The sequence below is a fragment of the Patella vulgata genome, chromosome 7 (genome assembly GCF_932274485.2).
Source record: "Patella vulgata chromosome 7, xgPatVulg1.2, whole genome shotgun sequence".
Lineage (NCBI taxonomy): Eukaryota > Metazoa > Mollusca > Gastropoda > Patellidae > Patella > Patella vulgata.
Window position 1 is genome coordinate 14401075 of NC_065885.2, and position 25729 is coordinate 14426803.

The window sequence follows — 25729 nt, forward strand, 5'->3', positions numbered from 1 at the left end:
CAAATCAGTTGCGCTCATTGGATGTGATTTATTTCTTCAGTTGGAAGAATGGTCTATGCTGGGCTGTAAAATCCCTAGTTATAACATATTTATTAAAATTTTCCCAGCAAAGGAAACACTGTCAAACGATATATATAAATTAGTATTTGTTTGAGTACCACGAGACATTTCTTTAAAACTAAAACCATTTTTTTGTGTTATAGAAATACACCATGGTTGCAATTAAATAAAAGATCAAACATAATTTACAATGTAACAGCAAATATTGCATGTTATATTTATTGGAAAGTAACATATGTTTTTTTATTTCTAATAAAACACTCTTATAAGTCATTATTTTGATACATGATATTAAGTTATGTAATTTTATATATATATTATATATAATAGAACCATTTTTATTCCATTTTTCGCTCCACTGCCGTTGAACAACTTTTGAAGAAATTTATTCAACCCATCCCTATTAAAAGAATGTTTTTCATTTGCCACAAATATTAAAGCAAATTTATTATAATATTTTCTTTTTTCTGACATTCCACCAAGTCAGGGTTTATTTATTTAAAACCATTCGCATTCAATTTCTTGTATTCAGATTCCACAGTGAGAGAATTTTTTTGAGAACTGAGGCAAACTGCCTTCCTTACTCCCAAATTACAGGATACGAACTAAGCCTAGACATTGATGATAGGGTATTAACTCAAAAAGATCCGTTTTTATTGACAAGAGTTTTATGGTTTAGATATTATTTTGTTAAATTCTAGTTAAATACCTGAAAATACAAACAAAAACTTAGAGTCATTTATGATTGTTCTTTCTTATATCAGGTATAGTGTACTAATACAATGAGAACTAGTAGCAGGTGTTCTGGAAATAAATAAGCATACACTGCCTCATGGGGGAAAACAGTAGCTGAAACTATTTTGACTCTGCAGTTAACCTGGTGGTAATGCTGGGGCAATGGCCACCAGCAAAAACATTTTCTTTCATCTGTTGACAAATATAGTCAGTTATGATTTTTAAATCAACATTGTCAATATAAAAGGTCAATAGATTTAGACTGTTTTAAATTTTCTTTAACCCCAAAAGCTAAAATTTCAAGGACAGTTTTCTGCTGTGGTGGTGCATGTCGGCCATGTGTAAATAGGTGTATATATATAGATGAACTTGGTGAGCTTAATGTACATATAGTTGCTGTTAACGGTACAATAGAGGTTTGAAGCAAGTGACCGATTGACTAGGTCACACTGCCACAGTACTTCCCTGACCTTGTTGCTTGTGCTATATTGTGAAATAGGGTCAATAGGACCTTCTCTTCCTGTAGGTTTAGCATGAATAAAGCGGAATATGCTTTAGGCCTAGGTTGATATGCATATATACCCCCACAACTTAGCTACATATTTATACTGGTAGTAAGAATAGAGGTCAGAGCAGCTACGAGCGCACTCTACCTCAAATATTTACTTGTTGTCTCTTTGCATTGACTGGGTTACCTCCAAAAAATCATGATTTTATTTTTTTTAACTTTTTTTGCGTTTCTTTGGATTTCAAAATTTAAAATATTTTTCTATTCAATTTGTGTTAATGTTTTTTAAAGATGAAGTGAGTAGTTTTTTTGCTAGATAATATTTGGTTTGGGCCTTTTTCCATCTTTGTTTTAAGATGTAGGCTAAAACATGTAAAAAATATTAAAACAAAAGAATAGATCTTATATCCTGACGTATTTCTTTTAGCTTAAAACATAATTTCAGAATCTTTTTATCTTGGAGGCAGAGCTCACGCTCAGATAAACTTGGCAGTGCCACGATACTCCATGATACTGTCAAAACAAAACAAAAAATTGATTTTAGGAGGCTATGTAAATACTAAAAAAAAAAGTTGCACATATCTTCGCTCAGCAAAATATTCGAAAGTAAGCCACCCTCTGTAATAGTTTGTTACCATGTCAGTTCAAAGGGGTAGTCTTCGTTATTTTTTTGGGGAAAAACAATTAAATTCGGGTAGGTTCATGTAGGGATTGCCTAAGTCTCCATATTATAAAATGCCTGGATAAACATGTATATATTATTGGTGAATCTTCACGATTATCAAGTCACTTATACAATTAAGCACTGATATTCCTATATAGCCTTTTTAAGCAAATCTCAAGGATCATGTCCAAAGGACTGAATATTTTAAATTAAAAACATTAAGGCTATTTATCCATATTTTGGAGTTTGATATACTTATTAAACCCACTTTTATTTTCTTGTAAGAATCCAGGGTCAGTCCTTTTAATGCTTGAAATTTTAATTCATTTTTATTTAATTTCACTGAATCTGGAGGCGTTTCTGCAATATTTCCTACTGTCCTTTAAATCTGGACAATTGAACCAGACATATTATAATGACTCAAATACAACAGATTATTTTGTTGAACAAAATAATATTAAGTGAGTGAGAATTGTGTCAAGAGCAATAAGTGCATATTTCTAAAAAAATGTTTCACAAATTATATAAGACAAGTTTCCATTTTGGGTAAAAACATGCACTGCTCTATTTATTTAAACATAAAAGTCTAATGCTTTAAAGAACCAGTATTGTAGATATCTATACTTTTTGTTAATACACTAGTTTTTCATATATTATAAATACACTAGTTTTTCATATATTGAGAGATGTTTTTGTTAATACACTAGTTTTCATATATTAAAGTTTTACATAGTCAGCATGACCTAGTGTAACCACATGACTTGATGTTGCAACATGACCTGATGTGTTCTCCTGACCTAAAGGGCGATCATGACCTAATGTGACCTCCTGACCTAATATAAGGTCATGACCTTTAACTGATAGTAAATATCACCTACTTCGTATCACTGATAAACCAATGGCTTGAGCAGTAAGAATAGCTCTCTTACGTTTGTTACCTGTGTGTGAAGTTCTTAAAGAAGAAGTGATATTAGGTGTTTGTGAAAGAGGGGCAACACTATGACCTGAATTAATAAATGAGCCAAAAAACATATGAGTCAAATATGCACTAAACATAATCAACATAAAAATAAAAAAAACCCAGACAAATTATAAAATGGTGTTGTCTTGAGTTAAGGCATTGCTAGTATAATATTTAGTCATTCTGAGACTAACAGGTAGCTAACTTGATTTAAAAGGGAGGAGAATTTTGCTCAAACATCAAAGTTTCTACTTACTCTTCTTGAAATACTACCTACCAATTCATAAACAGTTGGATTATCAACCCATCCAAATTACTAGACAAAACTTATCTTGTCAGTCTGGAGCCACAGTAGATAAGTGAGTAAGACACTGGCTCACTGGAGTGCGCAGGTTCTCTCTCCCAGTGTTGGCTGAGGAAGTTCATCAGGGTTTTCCGACGTTGATTCCCCTTGTTAATGGTGTCTAGTCGTTTGGATGGGATGAAAAACTGAGATAACGTGTATACATTGCCGTGCATATAAAAGGTCTCTTGAAAGTTGGTATTCTATATAAGAGTAGGCTGTATCGCTGCTGTCCGTGAAAAATTCCCCTGATAGAACACTGTAAGGCATATGCCCATCTTCATTAGCCCAGCTGGAGCAGAACAGTAGGATGTTAAACCCCATTTCATTTCATTTCATTTTTTGTCAGTCTGGGTCTTCATAGCTGCAAGTTCAGTACCCTGGTTGATGAAATCAGTCTAAATGGTGAGACAATGGTGGATAGTTGGATGAAATTGAACCCATTACTAAAACTAATCAATATGTTTTTTCTTGCTTTTGTAATTTCTTAATTATTAATTTATAAATTCGTCTATTTTAGAAATCATGTAACTTGGTCAATGAGAAAAACAATTAGGTTATTTCTATATATGGGGTCAAAAAAAAAAATCTTTGGCCTTCTGAACAATTTGATGCAAATTGTATATATATCCTCTTCGGGCTTGACTTTTAAAGGTGTAACTGTCTTAACATATAGAAAATCAGTGGGGTGCTTTAAATAGTGATGAGTTAAGACTTGGCCTTTCCCTTTCAATGCAGGTAAAATAATTTCATGTTTCCTCAATACATACATCCTTTAATAGGAAATGAAATGAAATAAAATGGGGTTTAATGTCTCACTTTTTTATCCACTAATCAGCCTGAAGACCGGCATATGCTTTTCTATGTGCTCTGAAGAAAAGGGTTATTTTACATGCACACTAACGAATACACATGTAAACTTTGGTTTGTCGTCCCATCAGAATGACAAGACAATTGAAAAAAAAAAAAATTGCCAAGTCATACTGTCATAGTAGGGAGTGAGATGGGGTTTAACGTCCATTCGACACAAACTAGGTCATTTTGTGACTATCATATAGTTGAATTTTATTTCAATAATTCGCTTGCACGTATGGGTCTTTAGCAGTGGGAGGAAACCGGAGGACCCAGAGAAAACCCAAAAGGTTGGACAGACCCCCCCCACCCCCCTCCCTCCCTGTCATAGCAGTACATATTTGTTTTCAGTCATAGGTTTAAAAGTATGACCAGATCTTCCAAGAAAAGTGAGCATACCATGTTTCATCCATCTAGCTGGCTACTAGTAGTTTTGTTTTTTTTTAAATTGCAAAGATAAAAAATTGATTTAGATTGAAATTCATATATTCATCCTTTCTTTCCATCTTTGTTGGTTTTGTAAGTTGGTGTTATTTCTGTCCCTGAATGTTGGGTTATTTGTTTAACTTGTTAAAAGCTCAGGTTGAGGAAACTACGACTAAAAATAAATACAGAAATTTGGCCAAATATAATAATGAATAAAACAAACTAAAAATAATCAATGCAAATAGCTGTTTTTGGTGCGAACTTGATGTATTAGATATAAAAAAATATTACTACAAAAATGTGGTAAATTACTGAAAGCCCCACATCCTTCCAATCTGTCCTCCAGTTTTCTTGTTGTTTTGTTGTTATAACATCTTAATATTTTTGTCTGGCAGAACGCCTCCCTTTTCCATCTTACTTTAAACAGACGTGAAATTCATTGACAATGATACTGATCCCCAAAACGTTTAAAAAAAAAAAGAGAATGAAAAAAATAAAAGCGATGTCAAGTGAATATTCTCCTTTTTTTAAATGAAAATTTGCATATAACTGATAAAATTACAGGATATAAAAAAAAATGTATCCTTTTTCAGCTTAAGATCAGTATTTTAACTTTTTAAAAGTGTTCAAAGCTGAACCAGTAGTCAGATGATATCCGTAATTATCAAGTAACCAAGTCTATTCTTTTCCTTTTATATACGCCCACATATACATAAGACTGTTCGGTTTTCAGGGAATGTAGTTCGTCGACTTGTATTTTCTAAGTATCGGAAATGAATTCGGATTCTTGAAATGGATCTTCAACAATTTATTTCGGGAGCAAATAACAACAGCAATTAAACAACTTACAATTTCCTATAAATCTGACCTCCAACTAATATCTAGGTTTGTTAAGCTGGTCTCTCCAACTAAATGAATTGTCTAACATGCATTTGTCTTTTTATTTAAATTAGTTTCTTTGAAAGTGTTGACATAAACATATAATTATTTAAGGATTAAGGGAGCCACAGAAAGATGCTGGCTTGCTAGTCTGGATGTCACAAGTTCGCTCCCAGTGTTGGCCAAGAAAGTTTGAGATTTTCCAGCATGTTTTCCCCTTGTCAGTGGTGCAGGGCAGAGGGCCTGACACTGACAATTGTCTAGTCGTTTGGATGGGATAAAGAACAAAGGTCTCATGTACACATTGGCTTGCATGTAAAAGATCTTGGCAGTTGAAATTCAAAATAAGAGTAGGCTGTAGTGCTGCTGTCCGGGCAAAATTATCCTCATAGCACACTGTATGGTGTATGCCCGTCTTCATTAGCCAAGTATAGAGCAGAGCAGTAGGACGTTAATCCCCATTTCATTCCATTTGATTTTAAGTATTAAGTCATAAGGTATTTAAAAAGAAATTAACAGATGAAGCACTTTACTTGCCAGCCTGTCATAATTTAAATTGACTGACAGATTAATCGCCCTCTGTCTCAAATGATTAACCAAGCATTAATGAACATTGAAATATAGATTTGAAATAAAAAACAGAAATAACATCTAATAAAATAAAATAAATAATACAATAACATATGACCTATACATTGGTCATATACATCTGTTCCTCTCACTGTAAGTTGTCAGACTGTCACTCCCATTTCTTACTAGCACCATAGAGGCCACACTATCCTCTTGAAATTGATGTGGGTTGATTATCTTGTTTAAATGAAGAAGCCTATTGATTATGAACATATGTTTTGATTAAAATACACCTAAGTGGATTGCAATAGAGACACTGAAATATTGTAGAAATAGACAATGTAAATATCATCATACTTATACAAGATCGAATATTAGACAATGATTTTAATAATTTACAATTAATGAAACACATGAGAATGTTTTTGTAATCGAAATACTATAATCGTATGTCTCTGTCATGTTTATACGTAACTGATATGTAAAGCTTACTTGATGTCCTTATTGAACAGAAATATAACAACAATGACCCTTATCTCTATTTTGTGAAACATTTTTTAAAATAGGTTTGAACAAGTCCGGATATAAGAGCAATGAGTACTTCTTTATTTATAATTCAGATATCCAATGACGTGACATATTAGAGGTGAAATTATTGAGACATAAACTGAAATAGGGCTTAATGTCCCACTTTTCTGCAAGATTATTCAGATATTCAATGACGTGGCATATTAGGGGTGAAATTATTGAGACATAAACTGAAATAGAGCTTAACGTCCTACTTTTTTGCACCAAACGAGCTAATGAGGGACAATTTGAAATTCTATGACTGATCTGTAAATTCTCTAGCTGGTCAATTTCTCTGCAAATCCGTCAACTATGAACGTAACACGAAAGCCCTGTAGATTATGCTTAGTATTTCTAATAAAACATCTGATAACATTTATTTAGTAAGTTCACACAGTTAAAAACTTTCATTGTGCTTTTGTATTGAAATATAGTATTTAGATCCTTGTTTGAAAAAATGAGCTTATTTCAAATGTATCACGTATTTTTCGTCTCATCATACAATAAACCACTGGGGCTTTCGATTACTTCTGCAAATCACATTTCTAGGCGTTCTTAATTTGATATAGAATTAATTCTGAGAAAACACAGATGAAAATGAATTGATATCAAACTGGTCATACTTTTAGTGTATGACAAATCAAGTGTGCCGAAGAAGAAAAATCTTTAAAATTGTTGGAAACCGACCCTACAGGAATGAAAGATGTTAAAATAAAAAAGATAAGATAATCCCAACTTTTTCATCATATTTCCTACAAATGCTTGTATATTTTTCTAGCAGCAAGCCTCGGATTGAATCACTGTGGACCCTCAAATATAATTATGATAATGCCAACATTTTAGTTACGATGATCTTCCATAAGATTTGGTAGTAATATGATTTTAATCCAAGATGGTCTGTCATTTTTCCCTGATAATTATAATTAATGAATTGAACATCTGATAAAAAATGTTGATTTGAACATTGGGCATTGAGTAATATCTATGATCATAATGTAATAAACAGAAGTTGACGGACAACCACATCTTTATTAATGGTATTTTACTATTGAGCAATGGATCAGCTATAGTGACCCATGAACCTTTAACTGCGCAGTAATTTGTAAAAATTTACATTTTATCAGCTATGAACATCAAGTACAACAAGGCCTCATTTAATCAGATTAAGAAAATGATTACTCTAAATTTCTCTTTATGTGTAAGGCCCCAGATCGAAATTTCTTAAGAGGCGTTTTTTTAAGACCTCTACGATAGAATCAGTGTCAATGAAAAATACTTTAAGATTGAAATGTATCACATTGTGTTTAGTTTCGTAATCAAGATCTTCTTTTTGTTAAAACCATCATTTAATCATTGCATTAATCTGTGCATTAATTTTAGATGAAAGAAAGGTTGACGTAGAAGATATATTATAGATACTGATTGAAAACGTGTTAATACATGATTTAGTTTAGAAATTAATCTAAAGGATTCACCCTCGTCAGGATTTCTAATTGTGCAACCCTTGCAGAAACATCCTGAAGACATTTGTAGAAAAGTGTTTTCAGTCTAGTAAGTTTTTGTACATGCAAACTAGGTAATTTCAGGGCAGCCATATGGTACAGTTTTATTTCAATAATAAAATCCAGGAGGTTTGGCAGGCGACCCTTTTCCTTGTCACCTAGAAACTTGGGATCGAAAGTACACCACTAGACTCAATGACAGTTTTTATAGATACACGTTTTCAGTCTAGGTGTAACAAGGTATTGTGTTCACAAAAAGTATGCTGGGCCTTAGCAGAACCAAATGAGATCTGCCAGCATTTGGAACCACAAAACAAAAAAAAAGAAAAATCCTAGAGTAGCCAAAATATTGATAAATCTGGATTTTTTTTCTGATTTTCCAAGTTAGGGTTATTTGACAATGTCCTCGTAAATTGATATTTCACAATAAGTCATTGACTTAATATCATATTGAATTACTCTGGTTGCCTTGAAGTATCAGGATGTGGATGGATGAGAAGAACTAGGAAGTGATATTTTCAGATCATTAAATAAATAGGTTTAAACAGTGTGTCATATCGGAAAAGATGAAATAGATAGTTGCTATTGTGACAGGGTGATAAGATCTAGGAACCAGGTAACAAATTCCAAATGGATTTTCTCCTATTTCATCTAAATGACAAGACCTGTTACCCTCAAAGTGATTTCCGACAAGACCCTCCCCCCTCAAATGGATTCACCCTATCACATCTAAATGACAAGACCCTTTACCCTCAAATGGATTTCTCTACCTCATCTAAACAACACCCTTCCCCTCAAAATGACCCTTCACCCTAAAACAGATTTACTTAACAACGACAACACCCTTCCCCCTCAAATGGATTTCCCCATCTTGTCAAATCGACTAGACTCTTCCCATTCAAATGGATTCCGACTATCACATCTAAATGACAAGACCCTTTACCTTCAAATGGATTTTGCCCTATCTCATCCAAATGACCCTTTGGCCCTAATGAATGAATGAATTTCCCTATATCATCCAAACAACAAGATGCTTGACCCTCACAGGGATTTCCTTATCTCATCTAAACAACAAGACGTTTGACCCTCAAATAGATTTCCCTATCTTATCTAAACAACAAGACCCTTTGCCCTCATGGATTTCCCTATCTCATCTAAACGACAAAACCCCACCCATTCAAATGGGTTTTCCCCCTATCACATCTAAATGACAAGACCCTTTACCCTCAGATGGATTTCCCTCTATCACATCTAAATGACCCTTTGCCTTTAATGAATGAACTTCAGATTTGAGATTTAAAATTCGGAAAAATACAGAAAAAAAGTTCCATTACATAACTTGAGAATTTCTAGGCAGACTGATAAGATCCTTTTCAGGTATGGATTCCGAGTAGTTGTCAAAATCCATTGACATTTTTTTTCAGATTTTATTCGTTTAGAAAAAGGAAGAAGGTATCTTTAAGGACTTCAACACTTGCTTATTTATCTCTCTCACTATATGTATATATATATATATATATATATATACATGGATAAATTAATTGACCGAGATCCGAGAATAGAAACATTAAACTATAATCGACCATTAAGCTTGCGTTTGTAGTAATGTCTGAAACTATGTTATTACGTGGAGAGGAAACTCGTAGATGATTTTATTTTCCATTGAGCCAAGATTAGAATGAACACAAAACCATTTTGGAAACCCTGAACTTTGTTGAGCTGTTGCAACAATCTGCGGGAGTTCATGTGCATGTATCGATTGTTAGGGAGAAAATTGCGTAAAAGTCGGTCATAGTATTGATTATTCCATATTATTGAAGAGAACGCGTGGAAAAGAAAATATCCCTGGTTCTTAGATAGTTCCTGTTATTACTGATCCTTGCACAACGCTATTGTAAAAATATAACAGAAAAAAAGGCATGTTATTCTTACACATCTAAAGAACTGACTCTTCCATAAGAGAATGGCATATTTACATATTATTATACAAATAATTTTAAACGTATTTATTACTGAAAAACACTGATACTTCATCATAATTTAAATGAGTTGGGTCGATTATGTTTTATATCCTTGTTCATGGTCGATTTTGCGTTGGTGGAATGCAGATATTTAACATTTTTTTTTATGAGAATGACATACTTGCTTATACATAGAATTAAGAGTATCGATCAAGAAGTAACATTAATACATGGTAGTTACGTTAAGTTACATTAAGTTAAGTCAAGTGATTTTGTCCTTTTTGTCCATGGTAAATCTTGTGTGGGACATAAAATGACTCTCTCGTTTCAGTCACATTTGCCAGTTTTGACCCACTGACAGTGAACTTGACCGTCCGAGGAACCTATACGTCAGTCAATTTACATAGTTTATATTTGATAAAACACTTAAAAATGTATATACAAATTGGAGTAATGCTAAAAATTGACATTTTCAGATCAAAAAATATCTTGCTGATGCAAAGTAAACAAATTAAGGCAAAAATTGACCGGAAGGCAACATTTTTAAGTGCAAAGTCTATTTCCATTTTTATTTAAAGGAATTTCTATATTTGTCACAGTTCTGGCCTACTAGTGCATAAAGTTATTTCTTTTATGTTCTCAATGAGTCTAATGTTTAAAAATATCTTCTGAATAAAATATTTACATATTATCATGTACTGCACTTGAAAGCGAAATGGTGATAATGCTTTTACAGTTATTTACTTACATGATAAAGGAAAATGAATATTTAAAGTCTAGATTATACACTCAATTACCATGCTAATTTTCATATTGTTGCCATATTTGATTATTGGAAATGAAATGAAACATTCTAGTGCATTGTGGGTGCTGCTGAATACACCCATATTTTAGTATGGTCCTTTCAGTGTTTGGGTTCTCCCGGTGTTTGGGACCCATGCTAAATTCCCTTTTTAACAACTACTGTTATTTGATTGGCATCTCACATGCTTACCACTAACATTAAGATAAGTAAGGGATCAAATTCCAAGATTTTCCGGTTGACAATCTCGGTTTGTGCTCCTATCTTAGAATGTCAGTCACTTGTTGAAGAATAACTTGTTTCCCTCACTGAACAATGAAATAATCTAACCTAGATTTTTTAATATCATTATCCAGATTACTATTTAAATATACTTTTCGACCCACTTTTTTAGTAAATTTATATTAGGAAAATGACTGTTGGCAGTCGGCACATTGAGAATGTTTAATTTTCATAATCTTTAGTAAGCCCATTTTTTAAAATAATTAACTATGTCATTGAAAAGAAAAGCAAAAAACATACTATTTTAAAAAAAAAAAAAGGATTCTATGACGAACGTTTATTCTAATTTCTGTCGGAAATGGATGATAATTGATAACACTTATCCCTTGAGGAATTCATACAGCCTACAAATTCTTTTGAACTAAAACATTTTAATCAACTGTCAAAATTCTGTGGTTTTTCATTGGTACGCAAATTAATTGGTGCATATTAAAACATTTTAGCAGCAGTCAAAATTCAGTGGGTTATGTTGCTCAAGCAAATTTATCGGTACCCATTTTATGAAGTTGGTTAAAAAAGATTTCTTTTTTTCTTATGTAGAGTAAGGACAAATTCTTTTTTAAAAAACTTAAGTTCAGTGCAATGTCTCGATTGTTTGAAAATGAGTCTTAAAGCGATAAAGAGACCACACTCGTAAACTCTCCAGTTTTAAAGACAAAAAACGCTGAAAGCAAACAGATCATGCAAAAATTTCCCTATTCAACTACTAAATCCATCGAATGTGCAAATGTTTATTTGATGCATACAGCAGTGTCCTGAACTCTATTTATGGGAACATGAACATTTTTAATCACCTGACTATGCTGTTCAAGTCACTCAAGAAAATTTATTCAAATAATTTTTTTTTTTTTTAACTTCGTGGACCTCGTTTTTGATTCAATACATGTACACGCTTCAGTGTTGGTCCGAGGTTTCACATTGGAGTTTTTACTAGCTTTATCCAAATTTACCCTTCTGATTGTTCACCAGGATTGCCAGAACTTTTTATGATCTAAAGTTAACTCGCTATGTGTTCAAGCCAATAATTTTTTTTTGTGTACTATTTATAATTATTTTTCGGGCATTCAACCTTTGACTTGACACAATATTTGATTGTGTTTAATATAATAATAGGAGATCTATAGAAACATTTTTAATCGGTTCGGTGCATATTTCACTGACTTGGCAACCTGGTTTACAAATCAAAGATTTTGCCAATACTCCTAAACTAGAAAGCGGATTATAAAAGGGATTGTGGTGGACAAGATTACACGGACTTGAATCCCAGCTTGTGTTGACAAAAAACCACCCTGTTTTATCAAACTCGGTGTTATGGCTTGGTTTGGTTCCTTGTACATAGGACTCAACGTGAAAAATCATCAATTACGAATCTATTTGGTTTCCTGTTTTCATGTCAAAACGAATATATTACAATCGAAAAGTTATTGATCATGTTGCGTCACTTTTCTTTGTATGAAACACTCCACTAGAAATCTTTGCCATTGTTACATTTAATCTTGATTTGGAGTTGCGCTTATCTTTTAAATAGATATTTTTGGGTTTATGTTTTCTTACTACTGGTATGTCTTTTGAGTACTATACTGGACTGAATATCTGGACTGAATATCATGTCAGTCAACCATTTCACATGCAAATATGTCAAGTACTTTTATTGTATATTATGTATATCAAAGCTGAGTTATGTTACTTTTTTTTATCAAAACCTAGAAAATATGGATCCATTCAGATTGCATACAGATTCAAAACTGTGACATCGCCTGAAAAATTGGTTCTCACTTGACAGGGAGATCACCTGTGTTTTACATGATTTCGATGGGACGAAAAACCAATGTCTTGTGTACAAAATGGCAGTATCTGCAAAACTTAACTTTGCAGCTCGAAAAAGAGTATACAAATTGCTTCATGTCCCACTCCTCCATATCGAAATAAATTTACTGTATGTTAGTCTTAAAGTAAATCCGATTCCATTCCATTATAAATTGGACATGTTTTATTAATCAAGAATTGTATATATTCTTGCCGCACCAGACTGAAATGTACACTTGCAACATTTTAAATTCAGTGAGTTTTAGTGGTCAGTTCCACAAGGTACAGAATTTGAACATTTAATAATGGGATTCGAATTTGAATAAAATTTTTACATTGATTTTATTGATGGTACTAAAACATTTTGACAGCCCAGCCCCACCCCTCCCTACTCTACTTTATGTATATATTCCTTAAGCCTTCTTTAACATGCCACTGGTCATTCTGAGAACCTTTGGCATATCAACATTTTCAGAATTTTGTGACCAAAGTGATAATAAGTGTAAAATCTCATGCATGTATTAAAGTATGCTTAACCCTTTCCAGAACACTTGATACCACTTAAAAACAAAATTATGTTTTGTTGAAGATCTACAATATATTTGTTAATATGTTCATTTAAAACAGATAGTGTGGGGATAGAGGATGGCCAAGTGGTCAAACACATGCGTCGTAGATCATATTTAAGATGTGTTATATTAATAACTTGTGGGTTTGATCCTTGGTTTGTACGTGACTGGGAGTACGATTGCCTGCCAAGCCTCATGAGTTTTCGCTAGGTATGCCAGGTTTCACTCCTGTCGATATAGTGTTGAGTGGACATTAAAACCTATTTCTTCCACTCTCTCTCTCTCACCCGCTCATTTCCCACAGTATGGTTTATGTGGACTACGTTAAGCAATATGTATGTCTGGTCGTCACCATGTGGTGTTTGTTTTTGCCTGTGACCTTGGTGGTTGACAGTAGTTTAAGGTCATTTGTACTTTTTGAAGGTTTTTTTTTTCTTCTTGTCTATATTTGTATTGGATAAATAAATATTTATTTTTATTTGTATATAACTTACATGTTAGTTGTCTGGCTGTTTAGTCAATTCAGTCTAGCCACTGGACTCGTTAGTGAATTTGGAAAAGCATAGTAGTAGAAATGTTAAATTTGACTGCTTGAATTGAATGTGCCAATTAAAAATGGTCTTTTATAAAACCAAGTCCAAATAAATATTAGTGAGGGATTTTACATGTTTGAGCCACATTTACAAAAACTGTATTCCTGTATATGATCAATTAAAGCAAGAAACTAAATTTACTTACTTGAATTTGCAAATATCCTTGAAATCACTTTTTTGGGTGCCAATTGCTGGACTTTTCCTGTAATAATTTGACAGCTGGTAGAAAGCATGAAAGATTTTGCCGAATGGATATAGTTTGTGCCAGTGGGTATAAATGTTTTGTCTTAGGCAACATATTTTTAGTAATGATTGGGTAAATATATTCCCCCCAATTGTCACCAGGAATTTTATATTGAACCAATAAATAAAGCCGAGGAGAAATATTTGATTGTAAATAAGCGACTGGAAGTCTAAAAACAGACGGAGGAATTGTTTGATAAAGGTTAGCCAAGTAACCTTAACGCGACAGTCAGGTCATCATGACCTGTCAGTGACTGACATTGGAAAAATTTTGGGCAAAGTGAGGGAGTGTCGCTGTCATGCTTAGCTGACATGGATTCAAACTCACGGCAGGTTTTATTTATATGAGTATCTTGTAGGAGACGCGAAAATAGGGCAGGAGTTTTTGTGTGTGTTTATTTTACTTATTTATATCGATTTTGTTTTGAATACAAATAGATCATTGTTATCAAAGCCTATTAAAATATCATGCAACTTCTAACAAGTTAATGTTCAAAAAAAAATCAGCGTAGAATGTTTTTTTTTATTCACACGCTCGGGGTTTTAAATAATGATCAGTGTACGAGTACATGTGTATAGGTTTTATATGCTTCTTTACGCGACTTGAAAAGTATTTGTGGGAATATGTTTTAATCTATCTGTCTTTAAATTGAGTCTTTTTCATGCAGAGAGATGCATTCACGAAACGCTTGTATGAATTTCTATTGAATTGCTCTTCCTACTCTAAATAAACACGTTATGTGCGCCTCAGAGCATATTTACGGTAAATTAACTGATTTAAAAGTTAAGTTGTATTTTTACCTTAAAGCAGATGTTTTAAACTTCAGGAGTTTACCTCATTTATACTGAAACTTAAAAAAAAGTCACACAAACTGCATTATGAGTTTTTTTCGAAAGGTTTTTTAATCTCCAGAAGTGTATACAACTAACACAACCCAGAAGATTAAAACAGTGAAAAAATTTGAGGATGAAAGAAGGGAAATTGTGTGCACAAAATGGATTAACCTAAACATGAAAAAAATATAGTGTTAAAAAAGTGAAAACCGTAAAATAAGAATGATTAAAAAGTTGAAACTTGGACAATAAAAGATGGATACCAATTTAGGTAAGAATACTATATTAAATTAACGTTTTTGTATTAGATTGAGGTTGAATACTTTTCATGTTTTATGTGAATAGTAAATTTGTTTTATGGTTGTTGAATTACACTTGAAATTTTCAATAAGTTTACACTAATCATTGTATTGTATTAGGATTTTTATTATAACTTTCGCATAGAGTTTACACTAATCACATATTATATTAGGATTTTTATTATAATTTTCGCATAGAGTTTTTTGGGGCTAAAAGCTTAGAAAAGCTAATTCCAATAATTTTGTTGGCTTTATTTTTGCAATTTTCTTAAAAACAATCCATTGTTGTACCGTTTTTCTGTCTTCTTCTATTTGTGTATCGCATCATTGGGTGACAAATAAAAAGACAAAGTGTTGTCAGAGCAAACTTATGTTCGATTCCAAACAGCTTTAAGACAACTGCAACTTATTCATTCAAATTCTCTTTTCAAAAGATGACAAAAGCAAGATGGCGGACTAATATAGTAAAGAAGTTGAAAAGATTTTACTTGATATCATAACCTTATAAACTGTTTAATATGTCAGGAGCCAATAGTTTGAAAGGACTATTCTTTTCTGTCTGTCCTTCTATTTTCCAATGCATATTACTATCTAATGCTGATGGGAAATGGGAGTGTTAATAATATCTATCTGAAACAGACTAGTCATATTAAGAACAATTCATAAAGAGGGTGGTGGGGGGGAGGGATGTCTGCTTTGTTCAATTCCTGCCTCATTTGTCGCTGTATCAACGATTTCTCAAGATATTTGTTTTAAAGAAACATTTTTAATGTAATAAGGCACAGTGTAGAATTATAACACTTTTGACTGATTAAACTATCACAAATTTTTTGACAAAAATCAATATTAATAATATCCTCGTTTTGGTAATGTTCATAACACAGCTTTTATGTTAAAATATTTCCAGCTTGTCAGTTTTTGATGTATTTTGTTAACCCCAGATTAGCAAGAAATTTTGTTCTCAATTTTTATGTTAATTTGAAAACATTTTTACACATAAAAACTATAAATTCAACTGTATTTATTGTGTTTTTAAGATTAAATTCTTTAAAATTTTAATTTTATGGCATGTAAATACTTCCAAATCAGAGAAATTTTTGTGCAGAATAAAACTATGTTTAAAACATAAAAATACAGGGAACATAGTGCTATTTTTGTCGTCAAACATTTCTCCAGGCTCTTGAAGACGAGCCCAAGTCATCAAAGCAACAAGCCTTCAGTAACTTTGCCTTCTATTGCTTCACACATTTAATTAGTGATTATTCATAGATTACCCTAGGTAATGTCCAGGGTAAAGTGTTGCTAAACCCTTTTCCATTCATTTAAATGTCAACATTTGTAAATCTATCCCGGCAGCAGATTAAACATTCTAAGGTAACTTTCAATGAAAAACCATTTGCTATATTGGATGAAATCAAAAACTTATTTTATTTAACAAATTAAACGTTCCATTAGTTTGCTAGAATTCTTTTTGCATTTGAGAGTCTTGGTAATCTATTGGTAAAAGCATTGGACTCTCGACTTAGAGAATGACCCAGATTCGAATCCTGCAAAGGCCGAGAAGCATCTCTAGGTAAACAGTGCTATCCAGGCAAGATTCTTCACCTTAAAATACCCATGTTAGTCTGTAAAATGAATGAAAATATTGTGTGAAGTTATCACTTCCAATCCATTTACATCTCTTGGTAATCTATTGGTAAAAGCATTGGACTCTCGACTTAGAGAATGACCCAGATTCGTATCGGGCAAGGGCCGAGAAGCATCTCTGGATAAACAGTGCTATCCAGGCAAGATTCTTCACCTAAAAATACCCATGTCAGTCTGTAAAATGACTGAAATATTGTGCGAAGTTATCACTTCCAATCCATTTACATCTGTGCCATCCGATGATCTAGGGAGTTGATTATAGTCTTGTCATGTGATTAAATGTCTAAATAATAATTAATATAACATCTGAAACCAAAATAAAAAAAGAACTGCAATAGGCAGATTGAGAGCTTGTTTCAAATAACTAATACTGAATCAGGAATTTAAATGACAACAAAAACCTTTTATAGAAATTAGTTGTTCTTGTCATTGAGATCAAACATGATACAGCCATTGATGGTAACCTACTCCTCATTTGTTTTCCTACATATCCAGTCACTGAACTTTGCAAATAAATGAATGATCTTGTGATAAATGAGTGATTTTAGGATTGAGTCTTTTTGGGTGGCGTTGATTAAAATATGACAAGTTTATATATTGATGTTTCAGTTTTCTAACCCACCCTACATTCTTTCGAGCATGTTATTTGTTTAACAACTAAAGCTTTTTGTACTCCATGCAGTCTTTGTAAACACACTGAGTACGAGGTGCACTTCCAAAATCTATACATTTTTTGATAATTCACACAAAAAAAGTCAGGTTTATTGTCCTGGTTCTAGAGTTGTGGGTCCTTGTGAACCAAACAAAATTTTTGTTTAATTGTAATAAATACTGTAAAATAATTTTGCTGAGGTTGTGATTCTATGAAGATTTGTACTTTGGAAATAACTAATTTTAAGAACATTTTATTTTAGTATGTTATTGATAGGTGTTGTGCATAAGACAGGAAATACTTTAAAGTTTGGTCATATTAAACTAACATGGTAATGTTCTGATGTATCTGAATTGAGGAGTCCTTGTGACTGTAGTGTAGACAATGGATCTTGGATTTTCCTCCCAAAACACCTCCTTGCCAACTCGCAGATAGTATGTCTTGACAATTCTCAGTCAGGCTTATCAACACACAGAGATGTTACCTCAGTCCACAATTAGGCTTGCAGTCATTACCAGCTAACTCAGTTGCTCTGGACAATCCTGTTTGCTGGTTCACTGAATTTGGGCCAATACTGAAACAGCAATGAATTTTTTCAGCATTACTCAAAACAAAATCAGCAACTGTACTTGCCATCTCACGGGTCCATTTCAAGACAGTCTGCTCTAGATCACAGATGTTATATCACACAATGTACAGCGGGACTTAAGTAAAAGTCACAAAGACTTCATCATCCACAACAGTATTTAAATCCTTGAGATCATTCCAGAGTCCAGTCAATTAACCACAGGACTGACGCTGCCCAAAATCATTATGAAATACTATAATGCAACATGAATGTTTAAATACGGGTTCTTACTCAGTATGCTTCTAAACTCCTTTTCAGATGATCTTACTGCGATAATTTCCTGGGAAGCTTCATTCATCTTGTCAGTCATGAAGTGGTTGGGATGTAGGGAGGGCTATTTCTCACAACCTATAATTGAATTCATTCAATCTGTTTTTCAATAAAAACTATGTTGGATAGTGGTAAACTGTTGAGCCATCAATTAGAACATTTCGTGTATAAAAGGTTTTTTAAGGTCAGAAAGATGTAGACATATTTTCTTATTATTATGTTCAAGTAGAACAGGTGTTCTTTTAAACACCTATTTAGTGAAATCTCAAACAAAATATCGTAAAACCCATTCTTATGATTTTTTTGTTGTTGTAAAAATAAATGTTGCAAGATCTTTGTACCCCGTGGTGTTTACAGTTGAAAGAAACCATTCCCCTTACATGTGTATTATACCTCATGTAAAGCATGGTTTAATTTATCTGTTCAACATAAGTTTTATTGAATTTATTTGTAGCCTTAGTCTTTGTCAGTCTACTTGATAAGGAGTTTGAAAAGAAACTTTTCTGAAAATGAATTCTGGCATTGGCCGAGAATGAGGTTCTTATTCCATTTCGAAAGGAATCGGCCAGAGGCCAGAATTGGGTCACTAGAGGTTGTTGCCAACTTCAGAAAACAGGAGTCAGTCACCTCCTATTTCCTTCAATATAACTATCTTATTTTGAATAGGGTAATATTTATGATTTTCACATCTGCTCGATATTTTCATGAGAAGAACTTAACCAATTTTTCAAGCCCAGTTATTATTTGTCAGGGGCACTGCTGGGAGGACTGACAAAAAGTGTGAGTAGTCATTCAAATGGGACAGAAAACGAGGCCCTGTTCTCAATTGGTAGGGCATGGAAAAGATCCCTTGAGGTGGTGTAAGAAGAAATGCCACCATCCAGGCTAAGTCCCCCCTAGCCATAGGAATATAAAAATTACCATGTGTTAGTCTCATAATGAGTAAAGTATTGGTGAGATGCTAAAAACATTCCATTCCCAAACTATAAATTATTGATTAAAAAATGATGTGGATGTGAACATAGATCTCTGTGTAAATAATATCATCTGAAAATTCTTAAGGAATGTGGAAATTATTCTGTGAGGAATTGAGGAAGTTGCCAGCAGTTCATTGGTTGGTTGTTTCTGGCAATGCATCAGGCATAAAAAGAGCAAATAAATGAATGTATTTATTCCACCACTAATCCTATTTATTGTTAAGCAAAAACAATTGATTCTTGCAACAAGCTGCAAGGTTAGAGGGCTAATCATAGCTTAAAGTTATCAATGAAATACTACATGGGTTTTTTGAAAGGTAAATTTGACAAATGTGTTCCTCTTTTTATCGCTTTGCATATTCAAACATTAGCCATATATTTGGATTTGTTCTTTGTTTGATTAGTAAAAAGGGGCTAATATGAACATGCGTTTTATTTCTTTTGAATAAATGTTAATTGATTTATGAGCTTTATGTATTTAATGCCAGAGTTTACAATAGCTTCTAAGTTTTATTTCTAGAAAAATACATTCTTCTGATTTGTGTAAATATGTTTAAAAATTGAATTTCATGTTGCTTGTTGTGGATGTTATTATTTAAATTGAAATAGTTGATCGAATTTGTTCATACTTTCTGTGCGGTAGGGGGTGTGGGGAGTAGTTAATGGAATTTTTTCATACTTTCTGTGTGTGTGTGTGGGGGGGGGGGATTGCATTAGTGGTCAAGTGGTCTAACAAATGCTCTTTAGATCTAAAGGTCTGTCTTTAGGTCAAGTGGCATGGTTTTGATCCCAAGGTTGTTGCCTTCCCATTCTCATGGATTTTTTCCAGACCCCCCAGTTTCCTCCCACTGCTAAACACACCTAAGCTTAAGTAAACTAATGAAATGAAATTATACCATAGGTTATCGTCGAGTGGACATTATACCCCAATTCTCTCTCTCACGCTAATATTTTCTGTTATTGATGAAATATTTTCTTTATGCTAAAACTAGATCATAGGCAACAGATGATGAACCGGAAGTGTTTTTTATGTTGGTTATTCAACATGAACATATGTTACTTTTATTCAATTGAATAGAAAATTGTATCTATTTAATAAAAGATGTTATAATGATTAATAAAAAAAACAAAACTCATTAATATCTGATGATGTGTAATTTCAGCCGATATTCTTGTCATTCATTACAAAACTGGGACTTGTGTTTTTTTGCTATTTGTTTTTTGAGCTAGAGATTTTTTTTTGTGATATTTTTTCTCAGATTAAGGTTTTGGTAGTCATGTGGTTAAAGCATAGAACCATTACTAGAATGTCTTGAAATACCTTGAGCGTTTGCCAAAGTAACATCTGTGAGGTCCGCAAAAATGTGTGTGCGCTTTTGTCAATACATGTCAATATTTGTAGGCAGTTTAAAAACTGTAGCAGTGCTGTTCTGGACAATTCTCACCTGCATCATCATCATTACGGAAAATAAAATTTGCCAATTTGGTTGATGAGATATTAAAACCCCAGAAGGAAATAATTATTTTGGGGTGTTTCTCTATTCAAAATTCAATCTTGGTCAATCAAATTGGCTATAAAAATGAGTTATATGACAATACTGAAAATAAGTAAATGATGTTGCTGGATGAATGAGATTCTTGTAGAATGACCTTCCATTTGGAACAGGTGCTCTGATGCATATACCCCCTCCCTGTTTCTCCCCCCGAACAACCCCATCAGTCAACTACAGTTTATATATGATGTTGTGGTGCCACCTGGAAGCTCTTTGAGTGCTTTGATGTGACGAGAGTTCATCCATGATAGGAAAATAATTGAAGCATACTGGTAAAAGTAATAAAAAAACATGTTCAATCTATTTACAAATGTATTTCCTGCTATGCATACTTTAAACTATTACTTATTACATATGTTATTTAATTGAACATTTTCAAGTACAGTAATAGCAAATACATGTTAGGACTACTGTTTTTTTTTTCTTTCTTTCTTCCTATTGTTTTAATCCTTTTTTATCATCATTTTTTTGCTCGAAACAGATTAAAATAAGTCTCAAGCTTTTTGACAGTTCTATACATGTGGTATTTAAGTATAATATAATTACGACATCAGACATGCCAAGGGTACTTTTTGAGACATTAAAAACAAATTTTATTTGATCTTAAATTTATAACAACTGGAGTCTCGCCATTTTAACATAACTAGGCCATTTTACTTTTATTCTTCCCTATTTGAAATAATTGTTAGTTTTTAAAAAAAAAAAAAAATTAAACCTTTTTCTTTTCAAGATATTAGCTAGATAGCAGTTTTTCTTTATCCGTAATAGTTTATGACCAAGCCGCAAATCCTATTTTGATTGGCTGATATTATGCCACCATTCAATTCTGATTGGCCATTAGATATGCCAATCATGTTAGGTCAAAGAAATTTTGTGGAATTCATACAAAAATGTCCAAAGATGATTTCATGTTTTTAAGTGTTGGTAGCGGAGACAATGAACTAATTGTAGTTTGAAATTTCACTTGTAAACAAACGTGTACTTGATACACATCAAAAATTATTAGTTGATAGAATTTTTTATTTTTAATCACTTGAATTTCAAAGGCGCTGAATTGCAGCTATTTATACATAATGTTACAACTGTACACGGTTTGTTTGATTAAAAAGGAAAGCTTATTGACTATCAAATTACAGAAACAAGTGGACCTTCAATGGTTAAATGATCGTTAATTAATGACTAAACGATGTTACAGATATTTTTACATGTAGACTAAATTCAATTTGTATGTTTTATATTTACATGTGCAGAGAAATCATGTTTTTCTTGCTTTTGAGTAATTTTGTAAGGACAAATAAATGATTATTCATTATTATTGTTTTACACTATGCATTTCTAACAATAAAAGGATTCATAAAATCAAGGCTACACAATTGGTAATTGACGAACTTCTACAACTTTCCTACACCACTACGAAGAGACATAGTAAACAGTGTTAAAGGGGCATTCACACTTTCACAATTATTTATATGAATATCAGATTTCTAATAACCTTAGAATCACCAGAATGAAAAGTAAACCCCTGGCCTATTTTGCATTAATTCTTGTTAACCCTATATTGTCTTCAACTGTCATCTCTAATTGTATATTTTGTGTAGCATTATTATGACTCAGTGCATCAGGTGCTGGCTCGCTCGATAACGAGGAAGTCCTGGGTTTGATCCCAGTGTCGACTGGGCGTGTTTCCCTTTGTCAGTGGTGCATTATGAAGGTCCTAGTAGGAACTGTGTCTAGTCTTTGGGATGGGCCAAAAGTTGAGGTCCTGTGTACACATTGGCGTGCACATTAAAGAACCCTTGACAGTGGAGATTCAAAATAAGAGTAGACTGTAGCACTGCTGTCCGAGGGAAACTTCGCACACAGTACACTGCATTGCATATCGTCGGTGAAGTGTCAAAAGGGTGTATTTCTGGAAATTAGTCAAATACACTTTTTTTGTATTTTTAAACTCCCCTAATTAATATGCACATTTCTGTCTAAGCTGTATATTTCTACACCAATTAGAACTGTTCTGGGTATCATGCGTTCAAATGTTGTATCTTGATTTGTGGAAATTTTGAAATACAAAAGGTTCTATTTCTTAATCTTTAGAAATTCTTAGATACACCCTTTTGACACTTCACGTACGATATGCCTATCTTCATTAGCTCGGTTGGAGTTGAAGAGTAGGATGTTAAACCCCATTTCATTTTATTTAGCATTATTATCCCTGTGTCACTGTTACTCCACTCTATATACCCATCTATATACATATTCATGGTCTCTTTGTAGATTAATCACTATTCACCATTCATGGTTTCTAATTAATTATCTCCCCTTGCATATAAGTTCTCCAAAGTGCTAGTACCTCGTTCAAATTATCACAAGGACTATCGTAATATTTGCCAGACCAACTTCATTTCTTATTCCTAATCTGATATCAACAGCCTACTTCAGACAAGCTAATGGTCATAGAGTTAGACTCAAATTGCTTTAGAATTTGTTTTTAGTTCTGTAGTTTTGAAAAAAAATTCAATTGAACAGAAAAGGTTTTTCAAGATACATGAATAACCAATCAGCTTCCAAACCGATTTATGTTACAATATGATTTCAACTTTCCACCTAGGTTATGTTCAACTTCTGAATCGATTAATGTTACAATATGATTTCAACTGAGTTATGTTATCATATGAAAGCGTGCGGGGTTGAGGTGGGGGGGGGGCTATACTGACAACAACTGAGACAGTAGGTGTCATGAGTTCAAACATTGTGTGTTCTTTTTTCATTCTTCTCTCATGGATTCGCTCTTGCAAGGGAGTCATGCAGGAAAACCTCTTGGCACTATTTAGGAAACGTGGTTGACACATTCTGGATGACTTTTTGGCATTATTGTGTCTTTTCAGCAAACTTCTACCATTGAAGATCCAGTGTTTATCTATATTTTAAGTTGAGCGATCTAGGTTTAATTGAAGTAGACCTTACAGACAGATGTACAATAGAAACTTGTCTGCGTTCAGTAAATATACGCAAAGTGCACATTTTCAGAATAATTTAAGGTTCAGAGTTTGGATGTTGATTCAGTCAACTTAATTCTTTTGTTGATATTGGTCGTTAAATGCAAATATTCACGGGTTTCATCCAATTCAATTTATCTGTGTTAACTAAAATGTGAATTTTAAAAGTCTTAATTAGTTTAACAAGAAAAACGTTTTAATTTGACGTAATGCTGTAGACCCTACTTTTGTAGTTGATATGCACCTGGTGTATTATTAAGAAATGGGATGAGTGGTCGGTGGTGTCCATTGAGGATCTTAATCTCATAATTTTACTTTCTGCTTTTTGGGGTCAGCGTTAAGAAATAATCACAGAGCCTTCCAGAAAGTTTGAACTTTTTTTACGCAGTTACTGATAAGATCTTCACACTAATATACATTACATGGATGTAAAAATAAACATAAGCACTTCAAGAATAGAAATGAACAGGTTTACATTCCGTAAGAAAGAATCAAGTAGTTCAACTTAATGTCACTTGAAAAGATTTCATGTAATATTAATCTATGGTAAGTGTACAGATTGATGGCATCTGTTTGAAATCTATTCTCATACTTAGTGTGCTGTGTTTTGATGAGATATTCAATATCTTCCATTCATTCATTAATTCTAGATCAAAATCTTTAAAAAATAGATAGTTGAGGATGTTGTTTTACAATAGTGCATTGGTCAGTCGTCCACAATTTATACATAGTGTTAGTGTTCTGATAATTACTGTCAGAGTTCTCACCCTTGATCAAAATGAAAAATCTTGTGGACATACTAGAGACTAAAGATATCATTTGATTGACGTTACACATTGTTTAGCTCACAAGATCTGTTGATTTTCAACGATTTGATACTGCACACATGACTTTACTGCTGTGTGTGAATGTTTCTTTGACTGGCAACCTATCTTTCTTGAATTTGAAAAGTAGCTTTTTGACTTTTTAGTCTTTCTACATAGCAATCTTTTAACTGTGAACCATTCTAAAACAACTTTTTAACTGTGAACCATTCTAAAACAACTTTTTGACTGTGAACCATTCTAAAACAACTTTTTGATTGTGAACCATTCTAAAACAACTTTTCGATTTGTCGTTCCTTTTAAACAACTTTTTGATCTTTCAACCCTTTTAAAACAGATTTTTGTTTGTTAACAGAAATGTTGAAAAGGGTTGTTAATGTTGAAAAGGGTTGTTGCCCTGATACTGGTAGAATATCCTAATTCTAAAATATTGCATGCATATACCGGTGTCTTTAATTCTAACATCAGTATTACACATTTGAGTAAATTTGAGTGTAATTGTTGGTATTCAAAGTTCAAATGGCTTAGTACAAATTTATCTTGGCACTTTAAGCATGTAATCATTACAAGATTGCTGTAAGTTAAAACCTATTTGAAAAGACACAAAGATGCAAATAGTGAACTATGTGGCATGGGGAGTAGACATTTTGCACACAGAGCCCTACAAAATTTATTTGACACATGAAAAGACAAAGATGATATCACATCAAGGCAGTCACTGTCGAATGC

The 25729-nt window shown here is 32.9% G+C and overlaps 1 protein-coding gene and 1 long non-coding RNA gene across 12 annotated transcripts in view; one reads left to right on the forward strand and one right to left on the reverse strand.

The window, feature by feature from the left end:
- Positions 1 to 14497, reverse strand: part of LOC126828587 (uncharacterized) — a 110940-nt gene extending 96443 nt beyond the window's left edge. The window contains exon 1 of the long non-coding RNA XR_007683158.2: positions 14226 to 14497. This is a non-coding gene — a long non-coding RNA (uncharacterized LOC126828587). The remainder of the gene's footprint in view (positions 1 to 14225) is intronic.
- Positions 1 to 25729, forward strand: part of LOC126828583 (zinc finger protein rotund) — a 191782-nt gene that overhangs the window by 116707 nt on the left and 49346 nt on the right. For 2 of the 11 annotated variants that reach the window (XM_050558444.2, XM_050558448.2), the window contains exon 1: positions 15134 to 15428. The exons of the other annotated variants lie outside the window; for them this stretch is intronic. In XM_050558444.2, coding sequence (XP_050414401.1) covers positions 15413 to 15428 — 16 coding nt within the window. In that variant the 5' untranslated portion in view covers positions 15134 to 15412. Of the gene's footprint in view, positions 1 to 15133; positions 15429 to 25729 lie in introns of those variants that run through there. 11 annotated transcript variants of the gene reach the window in all.